This window comes from Porites lutea, chromosome 8 (genome assembly GCF_958299795.1).
Source record: "Porites lutea chromosome 8, jaPorLute2.1, whole genome shotgun sequence".
NCBI classification, from domain to species: domain Eukaryota; kingdom Metazoa; phylum Cnidaria; class Anthozoa; order Scleractinia; family Poritidae; genus Porites; species Porites lutea.
Window position 1 is genome coordinate 16,531,772 of NC_133208.1, and position 24,237 is coordinate 16,556,008.

The 24,237-nt window shown below is 39.5% G+C and overlaps 2 protein-coding genes across 3 annotated transcripts in view; both read left to right on the forward strand.

The window, feature by feature from the left end:
- Positions 1 to 8,953: 8,953 nt before the first annotated feature.
- Positions 8,954 to 13,498, forward strand: LOC140945798 (uncharacterized). The gene is made up of 4 exons (XM_073394848.1): positions 8,954 to 9,238; positions 10,212 to 10,856; positions 11,351 to 11,878; positions 12,532 to 13,498. Exons 2-4 carry the CDS (start codon positions 10,319 to 10,321, stop codon positions 13,458 to 13,460), a joined length of 1,995 nt encoding a protein of 664 aa, XP_073250949.1. The 5' UTR covers positions 8,954 to 9,238; positions 10,212 to 10,318; the 3' UTR covers positions 13,461 to 13,498.
- Positions 13,499 to 15,073: 1,575 nt separating this feature from the next.
- The window catches only part of LOC140945809 (solute carrier family 25 member 32-like), a 127,266-nt gene continuing 118,102 nt past the window's right edge, over positions 15,074 to 24,237 (forward strand). For both annotated transcript variants that reach the window (XM_073394861.1, XM_073394860.1), the window contains exons 1-5: positions 15,074 to 15,348; positions 21,112 to 21,206; positions 21,721 to 21,776; positions 22,245 to 22,330; positions 23,885 to 24,001. In XM_073394861.1, the coding sequence (XP_073250962.1) occupies positions 15,189 to 15,348; positions 21,112 to 21,206; positions 21,721 to 21,776; positions 22,245 to 22,330; positions 23,885 to 24,001 (514 nt within the window). In that variant the 5' untranslated portion in view covers positions 15,074 to 15,188. The remainder of the gene's footprint in view (positions 15,349 to 21,111; positions 21,207 to 21,720; positions 21,777 to 22,244; positions 22,331 to 23,884; positions 24,002 to 24,237) is intronic.

Consider the following 24,237-nt stretch of genomic DNA (forward strand, 5'->3'; position numbering starts at 1 on the left):
TTTCCAAGAAACCTTAATTGATCCACGTTGGAACGGGATAGTTTAGAGCTTCCTGACACTCGCCCACGTAACTTGACTTTTCTTTGTTTCTTTTTAGACTATTTGAATTTGTTTAAAAAGAGACAATGTTTAGCGTTCCCTGATTTGATTATAATTTAAAGGACTGTGTGTTATCGGCCATGTATAGGGAATTCGGATTCCGGAATACGGGAAGTTTTTGTTTGTGGGAATCTGGAATCCGGGAAATTTGAGTTGTGGAATCCTGAATCCTGGGCTTTGGATTCCAGAATACAGCTCATGGAATCCAGAATCCCACTGACGATGGAATCCGGAATCCAGAATCCAAGTTCCCTGACAAAAAATGTGGAATCCAGTAAATGGAGTCCAGAATCCAAGCGTTGGGTCTCTATGAAAGTAAAGTCTCACCTATGATTTTCAACTAGGTAATGTCACCATATTCAATACCACTTCAGAACCTTTTAAATCAATCCGGTCTTACTAAAATTTACTCGCCCTCACTTATCGGCCAGATCGACATGTCTGCAAACAACCTAGTTTCCCACGCAACCGTTTCTATTGTAACCACGTAGCTGGAGGTTTACACGCGCGACTAAGCGGCGAAGCAGCATGCATGAGTGATGAAAAGGACGCTTCGTTGCTCATGTGTATGCGTACGCTCACCAACAAAACCGCCATTTTCGTATACATAGGTTGTCATTAAGTTTCGAAAAGTGTGAATGGCAGTTAGATACAAGGATAACTGTTTAATATTTACCTTTTAAGCCCTAAGAGTGATCAGCATCAAATTTCTCCTTGTAATAACAATGCTTTGTAAAAACAGAGTGGTCATGAGAATTATGGTCATGATCACTCAATATGAATTTGTGTGATATTTTATCAATCTCTCCCCACTACATCTGTAAGAAATGAATATGGGCAACAAATGAGAATCTTATTGATCTTATAGGGTGTAAATTGATCTTATAGGGTGTAAAGGGTTAAGATAGCCTTAATTTTAGAAAAGTCTTCACTGAGGGCGCAGTTTTACTTCTTAGTGCTCAAATCATGGTTTTTACGTCCTCATTACCCTCTAGAATTTTGAATGACAATAGATCTCAGGGGCACCCAACGAGAATATAGCTCAAAACCACTTAAACATAGCATTGTTAAACGTGTTTTAGTATTTAAACGGTGGATATGGGCATATTTTTATCCCCTATAAATTTTTCATCTATTCGGATTTCCTGGCTGAAAGTCTAGTGATCCGAAAATTATAGGGATCAAAACTTACCTGTTCGAAAACTTCAGCCAGAAAGAAGGCTTCCGAAAATTCTAGGTGACCTTTTTAGGGTAAAAATCCGTTGAAAATGGGCAATTTTACCATTTTTTAGATGTTCGAAAATCCTAGGAGAGGCAGGCAAGCAAGAAATTTTACAACAAATGTTCCGAAAATTCTAGATCTCAAATCGTCTTCCGGACAGATATTTTTCCGAAAATCGTCGTTGGGTGCCCCCGAGATCTCCAAATAATAATAATAAAAAAAACAATGCATTTTTATTCCCAGGATTCTCTTGGGAACGAACTACGGAAAATAATATATTGTTCATCAGAAATGTCACCTAGAAAGCAGAGTTTACGGGTTTCGTCTTCATGCACGCAAGTTAGTTCAGTCCATGCAATGTTTTGTTCAAGCATTCAAAATTAAACCCTACGTGATCAGCAATTTGTCATCGTGTAAATTTTAAGCATGTTTTCGAATTGTTTCTTGGGACAATGGTAATTAACTTATGCTTCACTGGGCCACAATCAGAATAATGTGACTTACCTAACGAAACGTAACTCTCGGAATCTTATACTACCTTGCGCAGTTTATTGTGAGGTGTTGTCTGATCTCCGACTGACAGAACGTTAGAAGTGCAATGTTAATGTTCATTTCAGTTAATTAAAACACGGGAAGCATAGACTGTTCACAGTTACCTATTTTTTCGTGAGATCGTTTAGATATACCGCGTCTTACCGTCACGGGTATCTTGATTTTCAAATGTACCCTCATGCAAGATGGCAGCCCGTAACGCAAAGCCCTCGATCTCGATGATCTTACGGAAAAATAGAGGACTGTGAACAGTCTACGGGAAGCACAGTCTTACAACATCCTTCTTGAAACCAAGATAAGGATTTGTATGGGAATTTATCGAGAGTTCAATCAAGGTTAATAATGCACATAAACAGCAATTTAAGATTACATATCGGGGGTGGGGGGTACCTTAGGAATTTCTGGGCGGGGATGTGTCGCTGGGACCCTGGAACCCTTGACCTATACCAGAGCTAGTTCACTAAATACTAGAGTAAACTCCCCAAATCCCCCCTATCCTAGGATAGCTGTATCCCTAGTCTAGATAAAATCTCCAACCAACTAATCAGTTTCCTGAAAAATGATACCCTATTCTAGACCCAAACGTTCTGATTTATATACCCTATTCTAGAGTAAACTGCTTGAAAACCATACCCTTCACAGCGGCACATACCTATATAGCCCATATATGGCAGTACTCCCCCCCTCCCCCCCCCCCCGTACATATCTACCCATAACAAGATGTTTTGACGTTCTTAGGGTAGGGAACAATAGGAAATTAGCACAAAGACGTCTCATTATGACATATGCCCACTTGTACTTAAAGGAACAGTATCCCGTTACTGCGCGTGCACCAAACTTTGATTTTTGGACAGGATGTCGCGAAATCAAAAGATGCGAGGAGAGTAAGAGAATCTTGAAAAATCCGTTTGCATCGCGCTTGGCCGGGTTCAATACGACACTAAAACTTCTCAGGATTATAGATCAATGATATATTGTTCCTGTTAAGTTTCGATTTGGGCAAAATCTGGATTTTTTGGCGTTACTTTTATTGCCGTTGGCCGGAGGAACAAAAGATTGGAAGCACTTTAATGCCGATTGAAGGCTTATTTCTTCTGCTAGCTTCCATACAAGCTCAGATAATTGTGAAAGGAATACGCAGAAATGAAACAGCAACAATAAAGACTGTAAGAAAGAAACCGTTGAGACATTGATGTGACTGAGGAGATCTTGTGGAGGGGAGCTTCGTGAAGCAGAATGTTTTGCAACGACGCGTTAATAAACTTTTAAATGAATCTCCCTACGGCCGACAAAATCAAACAAACAGGCGCTACATGTTTTGAAAAACTATTGACATGAAATCATAATATCATTTTTGACTAACCTTTGTGATGATTCATAGCGTTGAGATTGCATTTTTATTTATGTCTTTCAAACGTTTGAGGCTAGAACCCGTGCAAATCAGACAGATATTACTGGACTTGCAGCGATTGACCTCTGACACGAGTTTCAAATTAGAAAATATGTTTTTAAAGCGAGCGGAACGAGATTTTCGGGTCGCGAGGCGGCCCAGCTAGCGATAAAATCGCGATGAGTCTTCGAACCGCGAGCCAAATTTTTATATAAGACGAAAGACTTCTTCGAAAGGCTAAAATATTACTTGAGAATATAAACAACAAATCTCTGTCGGCAGTGCGGTCCGGAAGGAAATCTTGTCGAGTCAATTTGACAGTTCTATTGTCTTTTGAAGAAAAAACAGATGACGCTCGCGCGTGCGCATAATCGGGACACTGTCCCTTTAATGTTTATTTATCAGACTCAAATGAATTCCCATACACATGCATTTCAACAAGGCTTTTCTGAGCCTCGAGCGGGTTCCCTGTGCGGCTTAAAAACGTCTTCCACTTCTTCGAACAGAATATAAAAAAACCTGTAACGGACGAAGGAAACGCTTTTTTTCTTCTTGCGCCTCTCTCAACAAAAGCTGCAATATTCAGCAAATATTGAACTAATCATTCATTGATCAAGATACTTTGTCAGAGATCGAGTACTTCCGCTAAAATTATAGCACTTGAATTATTATTACGTGCTATTTTTAAAACTTAAGCTCGGAGCCGCCGTTTAATTCTTTTTATCCTAACCACCGCCTGTTTCTTGAATTTTTTCTTAGATGATCATTTGAGCTTTTTTGGAAATGGGAGTAACTGCAGAAGTTATCGTCGATGTTAAATTACTTTCAAACATTGAATTAGGCCGTTCCCGCTTCACACAATGCCAGGAGCTAGATTTGATCAGATTGTTCTAGGCGGGAAGAAGATAGCACCGACCGCCGAGTATTAATAAGTATTATTTTTATTGTACTCTTTATTGTGCAAAGCGAAAAGGGGAAAACATAAAAAATAAAAACAACCAAAAACAAAGTAAGGATGGTAATTCACTAAAAGGAACTGGCTACTAGCTGGCTTCAAATTTTAACATTGGAGGAACGCATATGCTTTGCTTTCGTCGTGTCTTAAATTTAAATACCGAAGCAGAGCATAAAATCGTGCTTTTTGCGTTCGTGTCGCAACACCTGACTCAACAGAACGCTTGGCCCTTCATCAAAAGAGTCACTGTATTTCTAACTGATTTCATTTCTCTATTAATATCATTCTTATCTTACAAAATTAGCGTTTAAATTTTATAACATTCCACTGTCATGTATGAGTCATCTAGACATCCATAAAAGAAAATAGCCGTCTTGCCAATGACTGCAAAAACCTAATTCTCATTAAATACCGGAGCAGAGGAGGAGCGTTGCGTGACAAGTGACGACCCTAATAACGGCTGCGAAGGAGGCTAAGCATATGCTTTCGCTTCATCAAAAGAGTCACTGAACTCTAACAAAGATAGGACATGCTGCCTTGTTTCTAACTGATTGCATTTCTCTATTAATATCATCCTTATCTTACAAAATTAGCATTTAAATTTTGTAACAACATTCCATTCCAAAGTTATGCAGTCATTTATGACATCTAGACATCTATATTACACTGAAGCGAACAGAAACCTGAGGGGCACCCAACGACGGTTTCGTCCTAAATACATTGAAAACACTTTTTAGGCTATCCAGAGTACTTTTAGATATCTAGAAATGCATTCTAAGCGGCGCTGTAAAATTTATATCTGTTCGGTCATCCTAGGGGAACTTGAGTCTTTTCGAAATTACAAGGGCTTGAGCATTATTTTCCCGAAAATTTTAGATGAAATTTGACGTATTACGAAGGTGAGACATTAATTTTTCTAATTTCTCTCTCCATTATTTTTTTGAATCCGAAAATTTTAGGTTTCCTTTTTTCTACGAAAAATAGCCTAACTTGGGAAGAAAAATGCGAAAATTAAACTTCAGAAAATCGTAGCTAATTTATTAGATAAGCTTCCAAAATTGTACATGAATGGAACGGTAAACTAGAATTTTTAGCCTTCCTCAAATGATAGAAAATTCTAGGCAATATTTGCTTCTCCGAACAGATATTTTAAAGAAAACGATCGTAGGGTGCCCATCAGAAACAACCATGAAACAAAATAGCCGTCTCGCCAGTGACTGCTAAAACCTAATTCTCATTAAATACCGGAGCAGAGCATATGCTTTTTGCGTTCGTGTCTCAACACCTGGCTCAACAGAACGCTTGGCCCTTTATCAAAAGAGTCACTGACCTCTAACAAAGAGAGGACATCCTGCCTTGTTTCGAACTGATTGCATTTCTCTATTAATATTATCCTTATCCTACAAAATTAAAATTAAAATTTTATAAGAACATTCCATTCCAAACTTATGCAGTCATGTATGACAGCTAGACATCTATATTGCACTCAACAATGAAACAAAATAGCCGTCTCGCCAGTGACTGCAAAGACCTAATTCTCATAAAAACTGCTTGTTACAACATCCTTTTTCAGAATCATGCACAGACTGACACAGGGAAACCAGATCGAACCAAGGGATTCGGAGTGATGATACCGTAGACTGCCGCTTAAAAACTCCCCCACTTTGAAGCTCCCCCAGTTATAGGCCCATCAACCGGTAAACAAGAAGATACGTGACATCCGTTCATATTTCCCCTCCGGATGCAAACCTCCTTCCAAATGTTATGAAGTGAATTTGATTTGTTATGACGTTCTGAAGCTCAATTAAAAACTAGTAAATACAACTGAAACCTATTTTAATCGTAACCGCTATTATAATAGCTTTTTTCGAAGCGCTTTTTCTCAGGGGCACCCAAAGAGAATATAGTTCAAGACCACTTAACATAGCATTGTTGAACGCATTTTAGTATTTAAACGGTAGATGTAGGCATATTTTTATCCCCTAAAAACTATTCATCTGTTCGGATTTCCTAGCTGAAAACCTAGAGATCCGAAAATTATAGGGATAAAAACTTACGTTCTCGAAAGTTTCAGCCAGGAAAAGGCTCCCGAATATTATAGGTGGCCTTTTTTTAAGGTCAAAATGCGTTAAAAATGGGCAATTATACCATTTTTTAGATATTCGAAAATCCTAGGAGAGGCAGGCAAGCAAGAAATTTTACAACAAATGTTCCGAAAATTCTAGATCTCAAATCGTCTTCCGAACAGATATTTTCCAAAAATTGCCGTTGGCTGCCCCTGTTTTTCTGGTCCGGTTATAAGACCCCTCGGATACAGGTCCTCCTGAAACCCAGTACAAAGATTAGCCCAGGGTCACTTGTAAGCAGCAGTTTACGGAATACAGTTGACTCCCGATAACTCGAACCCTCGATCGCTAACTCGAACCTCGCGCAAACTCGAACCACAATCTATTTCCCTTGGATTTCCTTCATACATTTACTGTAATTTTACCCCCGGTAACTAGAACCTCCCGCTAACTCGAAGTAATTTTTGTTTCCCCTCAGATCATTTCCATATAAGTTCACCCTCGATAACTCGAGGCCTGTTTTGAGCGCTTAAAAAGTCGGAAAAAAAAAAACAAAAACAATGTACTGTCGTCCAAAACGTCGATTTTGAATTTCCCATCGACGTGTTGTATGCATATCGTTCACTAGTGGAGGCTGATGTTGTTTGTCACAGATCTAACGTGAAACAGCTTTATTACTCAAAACAGGAAAACGCATGCTCTATATTTACTGAGGCTATGTTTTTCATGTTACATTCTGATTTATAATCTAGAAGTTTCTTTCAATTTTCACTTGACATTCAGTTTCTACAATTAAATGTGATTAAAATGCTCACTGTACAGTAAAACTGGTTTTTCCCTTACTTCCGGCTATTTGCTCCGAGCTCCCGATAACTAACTCGAACTTTTTTCGATTTCCCTTGAAGGTTCGAGTTATCGGGAGTCGACTGTACTACTTTTTCCTAAGAGAAGGTGGATAGAGGTGGACACATACCCTGAGTATGTACCGTAAACTTCCAATAAATTATAAGCCCTGGGCTTATATACAACTTCGTAAGGCGTTTTAGAGGGGCTTATAAACGGGGGCGTTTATACTCAGGGGGGCTTATAACTAGACTAAAAAAGTGTTTCAAAACCAGCTACATAGCAGTGCTAATCAAAATCCTCTTTGAATTGGATCGCTTCTTTGAGCTTCAAAACGTCGAAAAAGTCGAACACATTTCAATACATGTTAGAAAGGGGTTATATTCGGGGGGGGGGGGGAGGGGGTATTCGCCTTCTCTCGAATAATCGCCCCCTCTTTGTACCCCCGGCTATTATTCAAAGAAATACAATATCTATAAATATACACCGACCCAGGGACGGAGGCTTGTTTTAGTATTGAGCAAATCAGTTGGAAATAAATGAAAAGCAAATTTCTGTAAATAAAAGACGTCACTTTAGTAAGAGCTTTGTACAGTTATTAAGTAACAGCATTTCGCGGATTTTTCTAGTGTGTTATTTTCACTATTTTGTTGCAAATTAAGAATGAATAACTTCCTACCTACCTACCAGTAAACACTACAGCTGGTCATTTTTTTTTGTCGCTAAAATTTCGTCTTCCGAGATTGTTGCGCAACGAGACGCCATATCAGAACTCCTGTCCCAAAACAGTGTATAGCCAAGGATAGTCTTGTCGCGTTACGGGGTGCAATTAAACTGCGCTGTCCACTAATTTGCGCCTTGTCAGTGAAATATACCCCGTCTTTGCTTTGCACGTTGCTGCGGCTGTAAACCAGGTAAAGTGCATGCTTTTGAACACGGCTTTGACGGTACAGGGGGCGTGTGATTAGCTATACCATGCTGATGAGCACTAACTAGGGCCAAACAGCTGTGCATGGCTGCCATTGCCCAAGATATATGGCTGTGCGTATGCGCGAGGTACTGTTTAGGATGCCCCGCCTTCGTGACTTGACGATTACTCGCGGAGCTAGGGAACTCCCATAAAAGTGAAGGGCGCATGGTCGCAATCTCATTGCAGATTTTGGTCTCACTTGGAGAGCTCAGGCAAAAAAGCGGACGATATTTTTACTCATAAGGGACGATAGGATCGTGGGTAATACAATATCTAGAAGTGAAAACTAAATGCCTTCTCACTGTGTCGGAGAACCGTCTTCTTTTGGTGTCAGACAATGTCTGAGTCACGCGTAGATTGGTTTCTATAAAAACAGACCCCTCCCCCCTCGCCTCAGGATCCTTAGGGGAAGAGGGGGGGGGGGGGGGGGGTCTGTACACAGGCTAGTAAAGCTTTCATTAAGCATCCCCGTTTCTTTCAAACTGGAATCTTCCCAACATCTTTCTTACAAGCATTGATAACACGTCATTCAAAGCTTATTAATATAGCCACATCCCTTCTCCACTATTTAACCACGGGACTGTTGAATAAGCAACATTATAAGACTTTCATTGGACAATAATGTAATTAAACGCAAGACCTAGAATAAAGATCAATAAAGAATAAAACGCAAAAGATAATCATGCAACCATAAACCTTTTATTTGTTTTTCCTTCTCCACCCTAGATGTCTGACCAGAATTTGAAACCGTGTTGCTTTTAGGCAAGACACCTTCTTAGAGTCATATTTCAGGGATAGGTCTCGACCCATGCATCATAATGGAAAGTTGTTAATTGTCCATAGCGCTTAAGATCTAACGTATCACAGCGCTTTACAATGTCTACGAAAAGAGATCATTCTCATTGTGCTGAATTGCACAGTTGTTCAGCAAAGTTTGTCTATCCCATTTCCTTTGTCTCCTTGTAGATTTGCGTTACTGCTATGGTTCGGGTGGAACTTGTCAGCCAGCGTGTTCATCGCGTGGAGAATATCGTGGCGGAAGTCAAACAAACGCCATTGAAGAGCAAAGGAGAGGATGCAAGCTCTATACCTTTCAATGATTTTGATCAAGTGGCTTTGGAAGCAGAACGAATTATGACAGGTGAGGTAGATAGAAACCTCTTACACTCGTCATTAATCATCTCTTATTTGTACTCACGGTTCACCGATTTGTAAATTTGGAGGAATTCGCACTTCGCGTAAATAACCTGCCATTTCGAAGCTTTACCTCTGAGAAGTCTTGATTTGTCGCTAAATATTGTTGCTGATTTTCTTATTTCTCCTTTTGAATTTCCACTTAAAAACGAGAAATACATGGAAAAATTCTTACGTACTGGCTACCTGCCCGAATCCTCGAGTATCCGTGTATTGATTGCAATTTAGCCTTGACTCACCTTCGTATCTAAAGTGAAGGTCACTATTATTCACTGCACGAGAGTCCTAAGTATTGATTAGAATCTCCCGCCTCTTTAATACAAATACCTCTCTATCTTTAATGCAAATACGTCTCTATCACGCCTATTATGGACAGTTTTCTTGGACAAATAATATGCTGATAATGTGAAGTTCCATACAAACCTCTGTAACACCCCTGTCATGCGGACGACACTGGTGTCCGTAATTTGTTTAGGAAGATATTTTAACGCAGCTTTATGTAGTGGGTCCAGGAGGCTTCATTTAAATTTGAAAGTTAAAGAAATGATCATGATCCTTCACTCTTCACTGGATTGACATTCACTGACATTGTTTTTTTTTTTTGAAAGAATCCATTAAACTGGCTCTGGAAGAGAGAAAGGTTTTCAAAAAGTTTCCGATTTCGGAAGGAAGTCGCTACATGCCTTGAGGCTTCAATCTTTTCACCTAAGTTCTCATTTTTCAAGTCCCTGATTTGAAGCAAACGTCTTGCGATTCAGATCAAATGAAAGATCTCAAGTACCCAAAACTGCACTCTTCTTTTCTCTACCTATATAAGATTCTTACTGCATCGTTTAAATTATCGGAAAAGCTCCCCGCAAGGGATACTCCTCCACTCTGCTACGTGACAATGTAATTTTTATATTTAATGTTATCTGCAGTTGATAATCAAAGGTCAAGAACCCGCCGATCACAACCAGGTAGAGCTTAATCGGAGATTACTGTTGAAACAGTCAGAAAAGAGATAAACAAGACTTTAAATTCTTTGATGCGTACGCCACAGGCATTTTGTTCACCCAAAGAAAAAGTCTGCATGCAAGGTCCGCCGGGAATACAAGGACCTAAAGGCTCACGTGGCAGAAGAGGACCGCGTGGATTCACGGGAAGGAAAGGACCACGAGGTGACACAGGGCGCCCAGAGCTGCACGGAAAACAGGGACCCACTGGACCACCTGGTGAAAAGGGAAAAGAGGGAGAAAGAGGTGCTCCGGGGCCTCGGGGATTCCCCGGTGCAAAAGGGGATCCTGGAGAATCAATTTTGCTTCCATCAGTCGTGATTACTCCTAATCATCAAACGGTCAGAGAAAACCAGAACGCATTGCTCCAGTGTTCTGCGACTGGAAACGCACGACCGTCCGTGACTTGGTATCGCTCAAATGGGTCAAGCTTACCGAGTCATTTCCGTTACCAACCGGATGGAAAGTTAATAGGAACTCGCGTGACTCTATCAGATGCTGGGAAATACCTCTGTGTTGGTAGAAATTTGCTTGGGTCAACGAATCAGTCGGCTATGTTGACCGTTGAAGGTAAATACATGTGAAATTTTGATATGTATATTTCTGTAAGCCATTTATTTTCGTCTTTGTTTTGTAAAAGTATCATTTGTAAAGTATCATGTCCTGCTGCTCGCTATTATAGATAACGTTGATTCCAACTCTAGTTACAATTCAAACGGACCCTCACCTTTTATAACAAAGCGCTCTTAAACTAACCAAAGGACGACCCTACGTTTGGGTTTCTGAACCTCTAAAGACTAAGGCACACGTCGTTCGTTTCCTTATAATCTCTCGGACCAAGAGCCGATTACTGCTCGGACGCATAAGTAAATCGATCAGCATTCCCCCACCCTCCATCTAACAAAATTTTGCAATAAGGTATACAAGAAAGATCTTTTTTAGAGTTTTTGATGTGGGTCAAAATGACCCACTAGGTTTCCCATAACTTTCGAGTATTGCAAGCTAATGTAACAAGCATTGATATTTTATTTTGTTGATAAGACGTTCCAATTTTCCTATTTTAGCTCCTCCTCGAATTCATCTCGATCCAGGTCCCACTCATGTTAAAACAGGGCTAACCGTAAGGCTTCCTAAATGCTACGTAACGGGATTTCCTACTCCTATTGTCACATGGAGAAGAGTCAAGGACGTTCTTCCAAGGAACAGAACTGTTTCTAACGATGGGGCGTTATCTTTGATCGCCGCAGAGAAAAAAGATACAGGACCCTATGAATGCACAGCGAGAAAACGTCTGGGGCAAGAGTCTTCTATAACCTCTGTTTTTGTTTGGTCTCCACCCACATTCGTTACGAAACCACCAAGCAGGGTTAATAAATATACAGGCGAAGAGTTGACCTTGCGTTGTTCTGCTTCTGATCGAGCCTCTCTTTCGTGGAAACGTGTCGGTGGAGCCTGGGAAGGGGAACGTATGAGTGACCGAAATGGAACATTGACGATTTCCTCTCTTAAAAATTCTGATTCTGGTTCTTACGTCTGTGAAGCTAAGCTACCACTTTATAACATAGAGGCAGCGACTGTCTTGAAAGTAACAGGTCAGTGAGAGATGTGCCGCATAAAAAAGTGATTGTTACCTATACCCGTAAGTAAGGAATGTTTGGGTCGGTTGGCATGTCATATCTTTTCACTTAATCGAGCACGCGGAAAAGTGATTTTGTATCTTATACCCCAAAATACATTTCTCACTGCTTGGAGGATAGTAATTCCCCCTCCCTACTACATTGCGTCTACAAACTTAATCTTTTTACCTTCTTTTTAACTCTACAACTCTGAACCAATTCTACAGGGCGATATTTGACTTGGAAATATGCATAGAGTGAACTTTTTTCCGTGCCTCCTGAAAATTGACGTTGCTAAAGAATAGGTATATTACCTTAACTTAGGCAGGAGCCGCCATTACGGTAGTAAACTGCACACTATTGTCAGTCTCAAATCGTAACAACTTTACCACAGGGCAGTAGGTAAGCTAAATTGTGGAGTATCAAATTTTCACTTTTATTGTCTTAGAAACTTGACGACTAGACCTAAAAATGCAAGAAGTATAGAAACTATTCGATTTTGAGACCACTAACGCAAAATGAAAGTCAGCCTAACCTGCATGCATAGCCAGCGTTTCTGCGCTGACAGAGAGCGGAAACGCTTGCTAAGCAGGCTAAAACTTACAAAAGTAGTAATTATCAATTTACAGGTCCTCCCTTGAACTTTACAACAAACGGACGCAAAGGACGGCAGGGAAGTATTCAGAAGTTCACAGTTCCAATAACTGCCCGTTATTTGATCAAGGCCTGGGGTGCTCGGGGAGGAACACATTCCACTAATTATGGAAGTTATCCTGGAACCTACTACGGTGGAAAGGGTGCATTCAAGGAGGGGATATTCAGACTGAATAAAGGAACTGTGCTGAACACTGTAGTGGGACAAAGAGGAGGAAATTCAGTAGAGGTTAAAGGAGGACAATCTACAAGCAGAACGGCTGCTGAACTAGGTCTATCTGTAGAGGACAATGCTGGGACAGGAGGTGGGGGAGGAAGTTTTGTTTATACATCAAGTAATGCGCTGTTGTTAGCTGCCGGAGGGGGAGGGGGTGCATCTGCGGGATACAACGGGGTAGATGGTCAGGCAGGTACTAGTGGTACCAGTAGTGTGGGGAAGGACTCGTCTCATGTTCGAACGGGAGGGACTGGGGGACAACCCGGTCAGTGTAATTCTAAAGATGCTAGCCATCATGGGGGAGTGGGTGCAGGGTGGTTAAGTCAGGGATGTGCCAGAAAAGGATCCCAACACGACGAGAGAGGTGGATCTCGTGGTCAGGGCTGGGTGGGAGGGAGAGCCGGTGGAATGAATAGTGGTTATAATGGAGGGCCACCCCCTGGTGCGGTAGGAGGGTTTGGTGGAGGAGGTGGTGGGTCTGAGGATAATGGTGCATCCGGTGGAGGAGGGGGATACTCTGGAGGAGGAAGTGGTACACATCCAAACCAAGCTGAAGGAGGTGGGGGCTCGTATTGCAGTGGTTCGAGTTGTTCTGGCGCTACCGGTGGGAACCTAAAGGATGATGGATTTGTACAAATTATCGCGTTATCGAACTTATTTAAAAGCTCGATCGTCCTAGGCGCTTAGCGATAACAGTTAAATTGCAATTTGGTGCCCGTGCAGGCACAGATCATTTAGTGACTGAATGTTATATTTAGAGAGTTTTTGATTGTTTAGCGAAATAAAAGATCCTCTCGGACTGAACTGGTCTTTAACTAAGCTTTACCCTAAAAATTTTAACGTTGTTGGCTGTCTTAAGGTCAAGCCATAAACCGTTACTCCCCACATAAATAACTCTCACTTCCGACTTAATCTTGAAGCATGACCTGTAATGCATGATAGAAAGACATAATTAACATGTGCTCGGTATTAAGGTATTATGAGTTGGATGCCATCTTTTAATCTGCGGGCTGCGCTATCCTTTCTTTTGAAAGTCTCATTTTGGCAAGGTGTGTTAGTATTGTTGCAGTCATGTGTTTGTCTGGGCGTGGAAAAATAACAAAGACATATTACTAAACAGGCGATCAAATATTATGAACTGGTTTAACGATAAAATCCTCCCACCTAGCCCTATAATAAATTGATGAATTACCTCATCAAATTATGCATCTAAACTAAGCAACATTTTGAACACAATAAGAGACGAAGACCATCTCTGATATCAGCTCTGTTTCCTTTGGTAGGCATAGGAGGAATCCATTAAGATAAAATTAGGTTTAATCACAACATTATTGTACGCGGTAAAAAATACCGGTGCGCTCCTTGGGCGATATAAAGAATAATTTTACCTCTAATAGAGAATATGGGAGATGTTTATTAAAAAAGATTAAACTGCAGTCAAAATTACTTGTAGTTGGACATGAAAATAGGTAGATCTTATTTTTGCCTGCCTTTGAATCCCTTAGTTGCCTGCAATTTTCTACCGAACTGACCAACGTTATGGAGTTGACTCTTATAGTTGAACTATAACAGTCAGAAGTTGACTGACTTCCCACTCATTAGCGATTAGTAATTATCCAGCCTTGAAGGAATCGTCGCAATGAAGCCTGTGATTGTTAAGTAAAAAGCAGGGGGTAGTTATTTGCCAAAAGCACAAGATCCCTTTTATTAGAGCGGTTAAGCATCACGTTTACGTCAAACGGCAAACGCTAATTTGTACCACGTGACCAAGTTTGCCGTTTGCTTGTCGCCTACTGTTCATTATTTCTACGCGTAAACTAGTAGTTTCACGCAAGAAATCCATAAGAATTTTCTGAGCTGTTTTTATCTGCTAATTTTCTATTTTGAAAAATTCTCACTGGGTCGAATCTGACGTTTGCGCATACTTGAAGCTTTTAAAAACTCTCTCTTCTAGGGTGTATATTGAAATCTAGATCCTGGGATTTGTAATTTCAAACATTTTGAGAATAAAGTAAAGATTGATATACAGGATGTCACGTCATGTGCACCTTAGCCTGAGATCATGCCCTCTCCCTATTATCTTTTTATGTCTCTCACGGGAAGAGGGCGTTATTTTTTTCCCTCTCGAGCCAAAGAAGCAAAGAAGCAAAAAATAAAAATAAAATAACGCCTGATCTCAGGTTATGTGCACCTTTGTTTCTTGTTTCATGGTCGAAAATGAGTGTTGGTATGCCTGTGATTTGGGTGAAAGGGAAATGGCTCTGAGAGGGCCGAGTAAGGGACTGGTAAGTAGAGCGTTTAAAAATGGCGGACGGTGTTGGATGATGAAATTCAAACTCTATGTTGTTTGCCTCCAATTTCTTCATATTTGACACCCCGGAGCCTTCACGCGTTTAACGAAAACTATAAGCTGCGATGAGTGAACGTCAGGCAATTCCTGAGCGCCCTCCAGCATCAAACAGCCCCTCTGTAACTCGTTTTATTCGCTACGAACATCTCGTGGCTGGCGTGTCAGGAGGCGTTACTTCGACTCTCGTTCTGCATCCGTTGGATCTGATAAAAATTAGGTTTCAAGGTAAGGTGCAATGAATCAGTTGGTTGTTTTTAACGTGCAAATGTATTGCAATTTTAAATGCAATGCTATGCAACTGGCATGAATGTCGAATCTAGGTTGTATAAACACTTCACGACAGACATAATTTTCTCCTAAAAGATCACCTTGAGTTGGGTCATCCCTTTCTTTAAGATGGAGGTGATAAGCTTGACTCTTGTCTTACACTGACGCACATGGAATCCATTCCAACTGTTATTGCAATTATTATAATGTAGCTTCATTTATCACATTTTCCCAAAAATTAAAATATAAACAATCTCCATCCTGAACATGGTAACACTCAAAAGTATTAGTAGCCTGCGTAGCAAGCGTTTCCGCGCGAGTTCGTTGAGAAAAGTTGGGACGAGAGCAAAAAAAAGGAATGACAGGGGACGGGGAGGGGAAAGAAGGAAACTCTTGCCCGCAAACCCCACGATTTTGAAAAACTGCGTTCGCCCACGAACGCAGCTTCTGATTGGTGCGGTGCTGGTAGTGTTGATTACTTAGCACTCGAAACATCAATCAAACCAGGTATGCTTTGTTTACGTGCGCCACAGATCTGGTCTTATCTGATTTGTGGTCACAGATTACAATTGCTTTGGACTGAATTTTATTTGATTCGTGTTTGTGCGAAGGTTTATGAGATCAGATTTGGTATAGTATAATAGGAGATCAAGCAGTGGACACTAGTGAAGGCCAATTTATTGGGAATGACGTCGTGGGGATCTGGCTGGAAAAAATGGTCTGTTTGATGGAGATAACTTAAACGTAAATCACAACATCGGTTCTCGACATTAGCTTAAGCCGCCATGGACATGCGATTTGTCAGCTTTTTGAAATGAAAAGATTCTTTTTGTTTATTGGAAATTTAGCAGCATGTATTGTAGAGAACGTTTCGACATGGGCTGAAGAGCAGCCGCTCTGCAAAACTTATGGCCGGGGGAGTGAATTGTTCCGGACAAATCATTTTTGACGTTTCGACAAGGTGAGATAAAGCCACACATTAAAAAACAAGAAATTCTGCAATAATCGCTCAGAGTTTTAACCTTCTGTTATCATAAACCTTCTTTTATTACAGTTTTTACAATCGCCTGGAACGTGTTCTATTGGAGAACAAAGTAATTTTACAAATCTGGTAATCCAGGGGTAATCTGTTCGTTATACTTTTATTTTAACGAGCTGTCAATTTACAAATGAAATGAACCTTGAAATTTCAAGGGGCGTTTTCCAGAATCGTGAGGTTTGCCTGCAAGCGTTTCCTATTCTCCCCTCCCCCTCCCCCTCCCCCTTCAACCTATTTTTTTGCTGCCGCTCTACCTTTCGTGCAATAACTCGACTGGAAACGCTTGCTACGCAGGCTAAAGTATTAGCTACCACCCTCTCGCGAGACGAGAGTCTCATCTTGGCTCTCGTCTCTCGAGTCGAGAGTCTTGTCTCCCAAGGCAAAAGTCTTGTCTCTTGAGTCGAGACTCTCGTTTGTCTTGCAAGAGGGTTGAAAACCTGTAAAATATCAAAGGGTCTTGGGAATGTTGATGGACTTAAGGATGAAATTAATCCTGTGTTCTGCTTTTCTGATCATGTCATGCATTAGACCTCTGATTCATGACATAAACTTTGATGAAGAATGCGGTTGTCTTGTACACTTTTACTTGGACCTTTTTATGGCAAAAACAGTATTGAAACTTTTCAAAGTGAGTTTGTTTGTTTTATAAAAACTGATCAAACTGAGTCTCAAAACAGCTCATAAGATACTAACAATTATGCTACTTTAAAACGTAAACAAGGAGAAATCAACCAAATGAATGACTGTATTAAATGCTTCAGCATGTACTTTCTAGTAATGCTTGAACAATCCAAGAGTTCTTCACTCCCTTCTATCGATCAATAGGAGGGGTCAAAATTTCTATTGGCTTTTATGAGATACAATGTAAATTAATACATAAAGGAAAATGTCGACAATGTTGGATTGGTCATTCTTTTAGCCATCTTTCTACGGGTTTGAAAGCGAACAAAGTGATGAAACAAATGGCTTTCCCTTGGGTCGAGAGAATGTTATCAAAATAAAGAGTGAACAAATAGTTGCCGTAATCTCCGAATGAATTTGGAAATACCAAAAACTTTCCTCAGATCCAAATGTCATAAAGGCCGGAAAGTAAACTTCAAAATGCAAACATCAATTATTGCAAGGCAATGAAAACAGACCAATGGATCTGGTGTCATCAATGTTCATTTCAAACCGACTCAGGGCATGCAAAACATATCCACAATGCAAGCTTCGAGAATCGCTTGCTGTTTGGGCCTATAATGCAAAACAATGAGACCATTTGAACCTCTCATGATTATGTCAAGAGCGGCAGGTTTAGAGATGTGTGATTCCAGAAAATATCCATACCCCCCCTTAGAGCAAATCAGTCGCAATCTCGGTGCAATTCTCAACAGGTCCATTGCTTCTCCTGGAATAAATTTTAGCGCATCGATTAATAATAATTTCTTTATGTCAAACATGTATCTAGATTGCAGATAGTCTGATAAAAACTTACGTGTAGGCTAATCGAGAACAAATGTCGTCTATCTCGGCGCTATATTTCTCGAGCTTTGTGTAAACAATTAAATGCAAATTTCTGTTGACATTCAGTGAGCTCATCGCGACAAAGCAGTTGCGTGACGACCCAAATCAGACCTTTGCTTGGTTTTATTATTGACTAACTATAAATAGAGTACAGTTGAAGGCAAGCTGTTTGTTCAAAAGACTTCTAGCCTGTACACACACATTGTTTTATTTTTCTTATCGTTCTTTTCGAAAACATCGGGAAGCTCGGGAGTGCGCTAGATTGAGCGCGGAACATGAGAAAGAAAAATAAAGAACGTCTATTTTCTTATTCCTTCACCACTACCCCCTTGCACTGGCGGTCAATAAATCCCTTGCGGGTTTATAACTTATCACCCATGCTCGATGGACTTTGAAGAGGAAATAGAGGGTCTGTGAACAGGCTAACAGACTTCTCGCCAAATCAACTTTCGCCCGAAAATATTAACGATCTGTTTCTTCTTTGTGGAGGAGACTTTCGACCACATGCTAGGTAACAAAATAGATCTTGTTTCACTGATGTTCTTTTCTGAACATGAATCGAAGCAAATATGGGACGCAAAATGAATGTTTGCATATTTTGTTCTTTTATAACCCAAATAGGTTTTTTGTTATTCCTGAAATTTATATAACTGCAAGTGTAATTCATTCAAAGTTAAACTTAACTACAAACATCGAGAAATCAACTTTTGGTGACTTTAGGAGCTGAGGCCGAACATTTAACGATAAACTTTGTGTGTAAGTTAGTTGCCTAGTGGATCTGTTTTGAAATTCGAATATCTTCACATAGTTTAATGTTAAATTAATAGTTAACTTCAAAGTTATGCTGTAAATGTTGCATTTTAGATGAAACTGACTTAGACAAGACATGTACATAGTGAAACTTAATTACAGTACCAGAAATCAACTTTGTCTAACTTTGTCTGTAAGTAGATTCATTTTAAAATTCGAAAAATAATGTTCACATAGTTTTATTTCAACGAATAATTCAAATTTAAAGTTATGTTCATCTCAAGAAGACATTTAATGTTTTCTTGAGATGACATGAACAAGTTAATAATATTAATCTCTGTTTTCGTGCCTCGCGCGTTTCGCTGGACAGACTAATAAAACAGAGAGACTGCGGATAGTCTATAAAGCATCCTATAACTGCATAAGAAATAGGTATTGCCCTTGTGTCTTAAGATAAGAACAGTTAATTTTAAGCAGTACACGGTCGATAATCTCTAAATGCGGCAAATTCAGACCATCAAAAGGAAAATAGGAAATTCCTGGGGGGTGGGGGGGGGGGGTCTAATTGGAAGAACCATCCATTGGGGGGGGGGAGGAGGGGTATGGATATTTTCTGGAATCACACAATTTGCATTTGCAGAGTCGCTAAAATTTGTTTGATTGGTAACAACTTTTACATGTAACTTGACACGTGCAATTTTTTTGCCTTGGATTTTTGCTGACTTTAAGACGGACCAAATTAGTTAAAAGAAGTTTAAATTGTTTGTAAACGAGAATTATTTCCAGACTGTTTAAAACTTTACTTCACTTTCAAGCTCAATCGCGACAGCGCTTTGACAAGAGAGTTTCGTTGTCATTTTCGTTCTCAGTCCTGGAGATGTCGAGCTTCCCTAACATATTCCAAAATTAATACTTAAGTAATTCTCATGAGACGATTCTTTTGTCTTTCGAGACAAGACACTTGTCTTTAGAGATGAGACGCTCATCTCATGAGAAGTGAAACTAGACTAGTAACTTACTTTTAATTTGAGCGGTACTGTACATATACATACTCCAGATTTCCTTCTCATAGGACCAAAGACTCATACCTCTACATGTAAACATACTCCAGATTTCCTTCTCATAGGAGAACCAAAGACTCATACCTGTACATGTGATGGGTTTTTCAAAAACAAATCCCCCTAATTTTTGGCGGCCATTGCAACCGTTGCTTTTGAGATATACAGCCATAGTACAGTATATGAGATGTACAAGTTACAAAATTTTAATAATTTATGCTCTTTCAGTTCCTGCTAACGTGATTATTCCAAAGTTAAGCCTTTCGGGATTAATTTATTTATAGAAAGTTGATCAGGTGACCAACTATTCACAAGGCCTATGGTGAGCTAGAAAATAGAAACATGATGGACTTAGAAAGAGAGGAAGATAACAGGTCTTGTACAGCTGTACTTCCCCAATCTGTGGTTCACATCATCTTCATTAGAATTATGTTTCTTTTCATTAAATTAACAATTAATAAATGAGGCTGAGTATCTTATAAAGAATTTTGTGGATCGAGGAGGGTTGGCTGAGGCGGATAACACCCTCTGAGACCTCCATAATTCTTCATGTGATACGAAAGCTGAATTCAATGAATGCTTTATTATTCATTAAAAGTAATTCCTAGTTTAAAAACATAGCTGAAACATGCTTACCTCCATCGATCTTAAGTTCATCTTGGATAGTGCATGTTTAGGGTTGTTCAGCTCGGCAAATATTCTCTAAATAGCAGATGTTGCCCTTAGAGTTGCTTTCTTGCTGTTCTTACATGCACCATGTTTTTAGCCATTATTTCACCTAGTTCTTAATCTTGAAACGAGAGAAATGTCCACCATTTTTGTTTTCACAACCAAAACAACTCAACCTAGTCCCCAGGTCTTCTCTATTAATGGTGCATTAACCTGCAAGAAAGCTGTACTTTTGACGTGATCGGTTGATTGATTGCAAAATTCTTCCAAATTTGGTCATCAGTAGCTGGTTATGGTAAATTATGCGTGTGCCTTTAGCCAATCAGAATGGGGGAAATATTTTGAATGAATAATAATATGGGTTAATCAAAAAACCTAAAAATGACCTTTTACCAAATTTTTCACCTGATTTTACATGAAATAGACAGATTTGGTTGTTTTATGCTGAAAAGTGGATTTTTTTTTCAAAAAGCTTGGTACTTTGCTTCAGGTGAACTGCTCCCAATGTACAGGTACTGTGTTGAGTACTGCAGCACTAAGACGGCCAAGAATTTGGATCCTTTTGAAGTCCTTACAATTCTTGGGCTTAATTTGCTGTTAATCCCTATCTGCATGTAGAAAACAAAATAATAATTATTTTAATACATTTAATGTGACTGTTTCATTTTTTTAGCTGAATGTTTTCATTAATATTATTAGTTAATGATGGCAGTGGGAAGTTGCCAGCATACAGAGGTTTAGTTGATGCAGTGCAGTCCATTGTCAGAACTGGGGGTTTAAAGGGGTTATACCAGGTTAGTAAATTTTATAGTAAAAACAGCCCTGTGGTTGGAGACTGGTTTGTTTGTTTTGATTCATCATGAAAAAATACAGATTTTTTAATACTTTTCTGAAGTTGGTAAGCTTACATGTAGCCGTGAATTCAGCAAGGAAGAATCGTTTTCATTTTGGGAATTTTGAACAATCATTCCATAATTATGCAACTGTTAAGGGTTAACTTTACACTGTATTATTAGTTACACAACAAAACACCAGCATGCAACAACATGGTCAGTGAAGGTCACCACACCTTGTGCCCCCTTCCGGTCATGCTTTCGCTATTGTCCATTCTCTCTGTGCAATCCAAATAGAGAAGACTTCATACAAGTTAGTTCCCAAAGTACAACAGTGAAGACTTAATCTACCAATAAACAAAGTTTTTGACAAAAAAAGCTATAAGATTATCAGCTAACCTATTTAGCTCACCTTTCTTTTCTTTTCTTTTTTTAAATGATAATGAGTACAAGTTATTTTTTTTATGAATTCCAGGGTGTGACTCCGAATGTATGGGGTAATGGCTCTGCATGGGGACTGTACTTTTTCAGGTAATTTATTAGAATAGGCAACAAAACAATATTTTGTGCAAAATTCTTTATTTTGAACCTTCATTAGATTTATGTACATATTTAACTGCACATTACTGGGTATATGCAAATTGAGCAGCTAGGAGGTTCTTTTCTTTCCATTTTCTTCTTCCCTATCTGTTTGAGTTCCTACTGCTCCTGTTTTCTTCTCTGTTAAATTTGTACATTTGTATACTTCAGTAGCAAGGGCAAAAACCCAGCACTTGGGATCCCGGCCAAGGTGGAAACAAGCATGGATTGAAACGACAGAACCTTCTCGTTAGTTTTTAAGGCCGTGGTTTTAAAGAGCGTTTAAACTAGGTTTGTTTTTGTTATGAGGTTTTGCTGTTTGTGTAAAAAAGAATTTTTAAAGGCATGAGCCAAGAAGCTATTTTGTACCATGCATCAGTTCTTATTTATTTTTAAATAGTTTTTGGTTTCTTCATACAGTTATAACATTTTAAAAGCTTGGATGCAGAAGGACTCAGATAAGCCTCTTGGAGCAGAGAAGCATCTTCTTGCTGGGGCTATAGCAGGTACATTTAACACAACTCTCGCACCACAATTAGTGCAAAACTTCGCCGCCCGCGTATTAACAGATACTAAAAAGTTTAATCACGTCTCCTGTTCTTTGGGAATTAGGGTGGCCCTCCATCAAAGATCAGCTATTAGTCCGTGATACATACACTTTACATACACTTTATTGATGCTCCCTAAGTGGGCTTTTCAGCTCAATAGAATAAAAAAAATACAAATATATAAATTAATTGAGAATGTAAATACAATAATATTATAATTACAAAATATATATCAATAATATAATATATCAACTTAATAAAACATTTGCAAGATGACGTCTAAAATTCCTGGGGCATTTTAAGGACTTAATGTTATCATTCAAGGAGTTCCAGAGTTTGGCTCCTCTGAAAGCAAAGGAGCGCTGCCCTGTTGACAGGCGACATAAAGGTATATCCAAAGCACCAGATGATCGAGTTTGTCTATTATGGACTTGAGAACGTGATTTAAACATATCAGCAAGATAGTCTGGAACAAGCTTGTTAATACATTTGTGCATCATAGTAGCGTCATTTAGAATGAGTTTCTCTCTAATAGGAAGCCATTTCAATGATCGCAACCCATCCGAAATATGGTCATACTTTCTTAGTCCCAGAATAATTCGCCCAGCAAAGTTTTGGACTTTTTGTAACTTGTCAATATTGCTGCTGCTGGTATTACTCCAGACAGTTGAACAATATTGGAGTTTACTAAAGACAAATGACAAGTGATACTACCCAAGTACACAAAATTGTTAATAGCCTCGCTCCGTTGTACTTGAGTAGTAAACTCAGTAAGCGATCAAGAGTTTTTTTTTCCTTTTTTTCTTTTTTTATATATAATTATATATAAATATTAATTAGTTAGAGCTGATAGTATTTTAATTTGGTGTCCCCTATTAGTAGGCCTTACATGGCCAGCTAGAAGGCTTGACACTGAAATAAAGTTTATCATTATCATCATCATCATCGGGCGTACACTACTACCACATGAGGAAAAGGGACAATCTAAATCTCCCTCTTTGCAGAACAGATACTGCGCAACGGTCATTTTACTATCGCGCTGTAAGTGCCTGGAACTCTCTGACTGCAGACACTAGAAAATAATAGTCCGTCACTGTGTGCCTTTAAGAAGAGCGAATCGCGGGAGCAGACCCCATACGTTAAACAGTTAATATTTGGTTTAGTTTAGATCTCCAACGAGATAACGTAAATGTAATCGCATAGTTTAGGCTTTTAGTTCTGTACTAAGATTGTAATCAATTTAAGCTTTTTCTTCTTATCCCCTTCATTTTAGCATTTGTAAATGAACTTCAGAATAGTCCTTTGGGAGAGCTAATAAAATTTATTGTATTGCATTGTATTATGTAATTATCTAACAGGAATCAAGTTCAAACCAAACTCCTCTGCCCCCTTACACAGTGTCATCCCCAATTGTCTGTCCGTGATGATTTATACACAGGGTTGAGAGGATTGGGTGACACCCAGTATCCATCATTCTTATAAGTTAAGTTGATGTATTTTCCTCCCTTTTAGGAACTGGAACACTAACAGTGACAAATCCAATATGGGTTATCAAGACTCGCCTCTGTCTTCAGTACACTGGTTCACCGGCTGCCGTTACTCAAGCACCGCAATACAAAGGGATGATTGGTAAGAAAGAAGGAAACTTGGCCAACTTAACTTTCGCAAAGACTTCTGGGACTGTTACCAGGGACAGGAAAAAAAATTGGCCAATAGCTGACTGGCGCGTCCCCAGTAACAATCCCAGAAACACTTGCGGGACGCATTTCGGCTCCAGTTCTCTGGTCGTTTCTAAAGTGGTGAATGGGCAAACCGGTCGGTTCACGGGTTGGGTGAATGGTTTGAAAAATTCAGGCCCAGTAAAT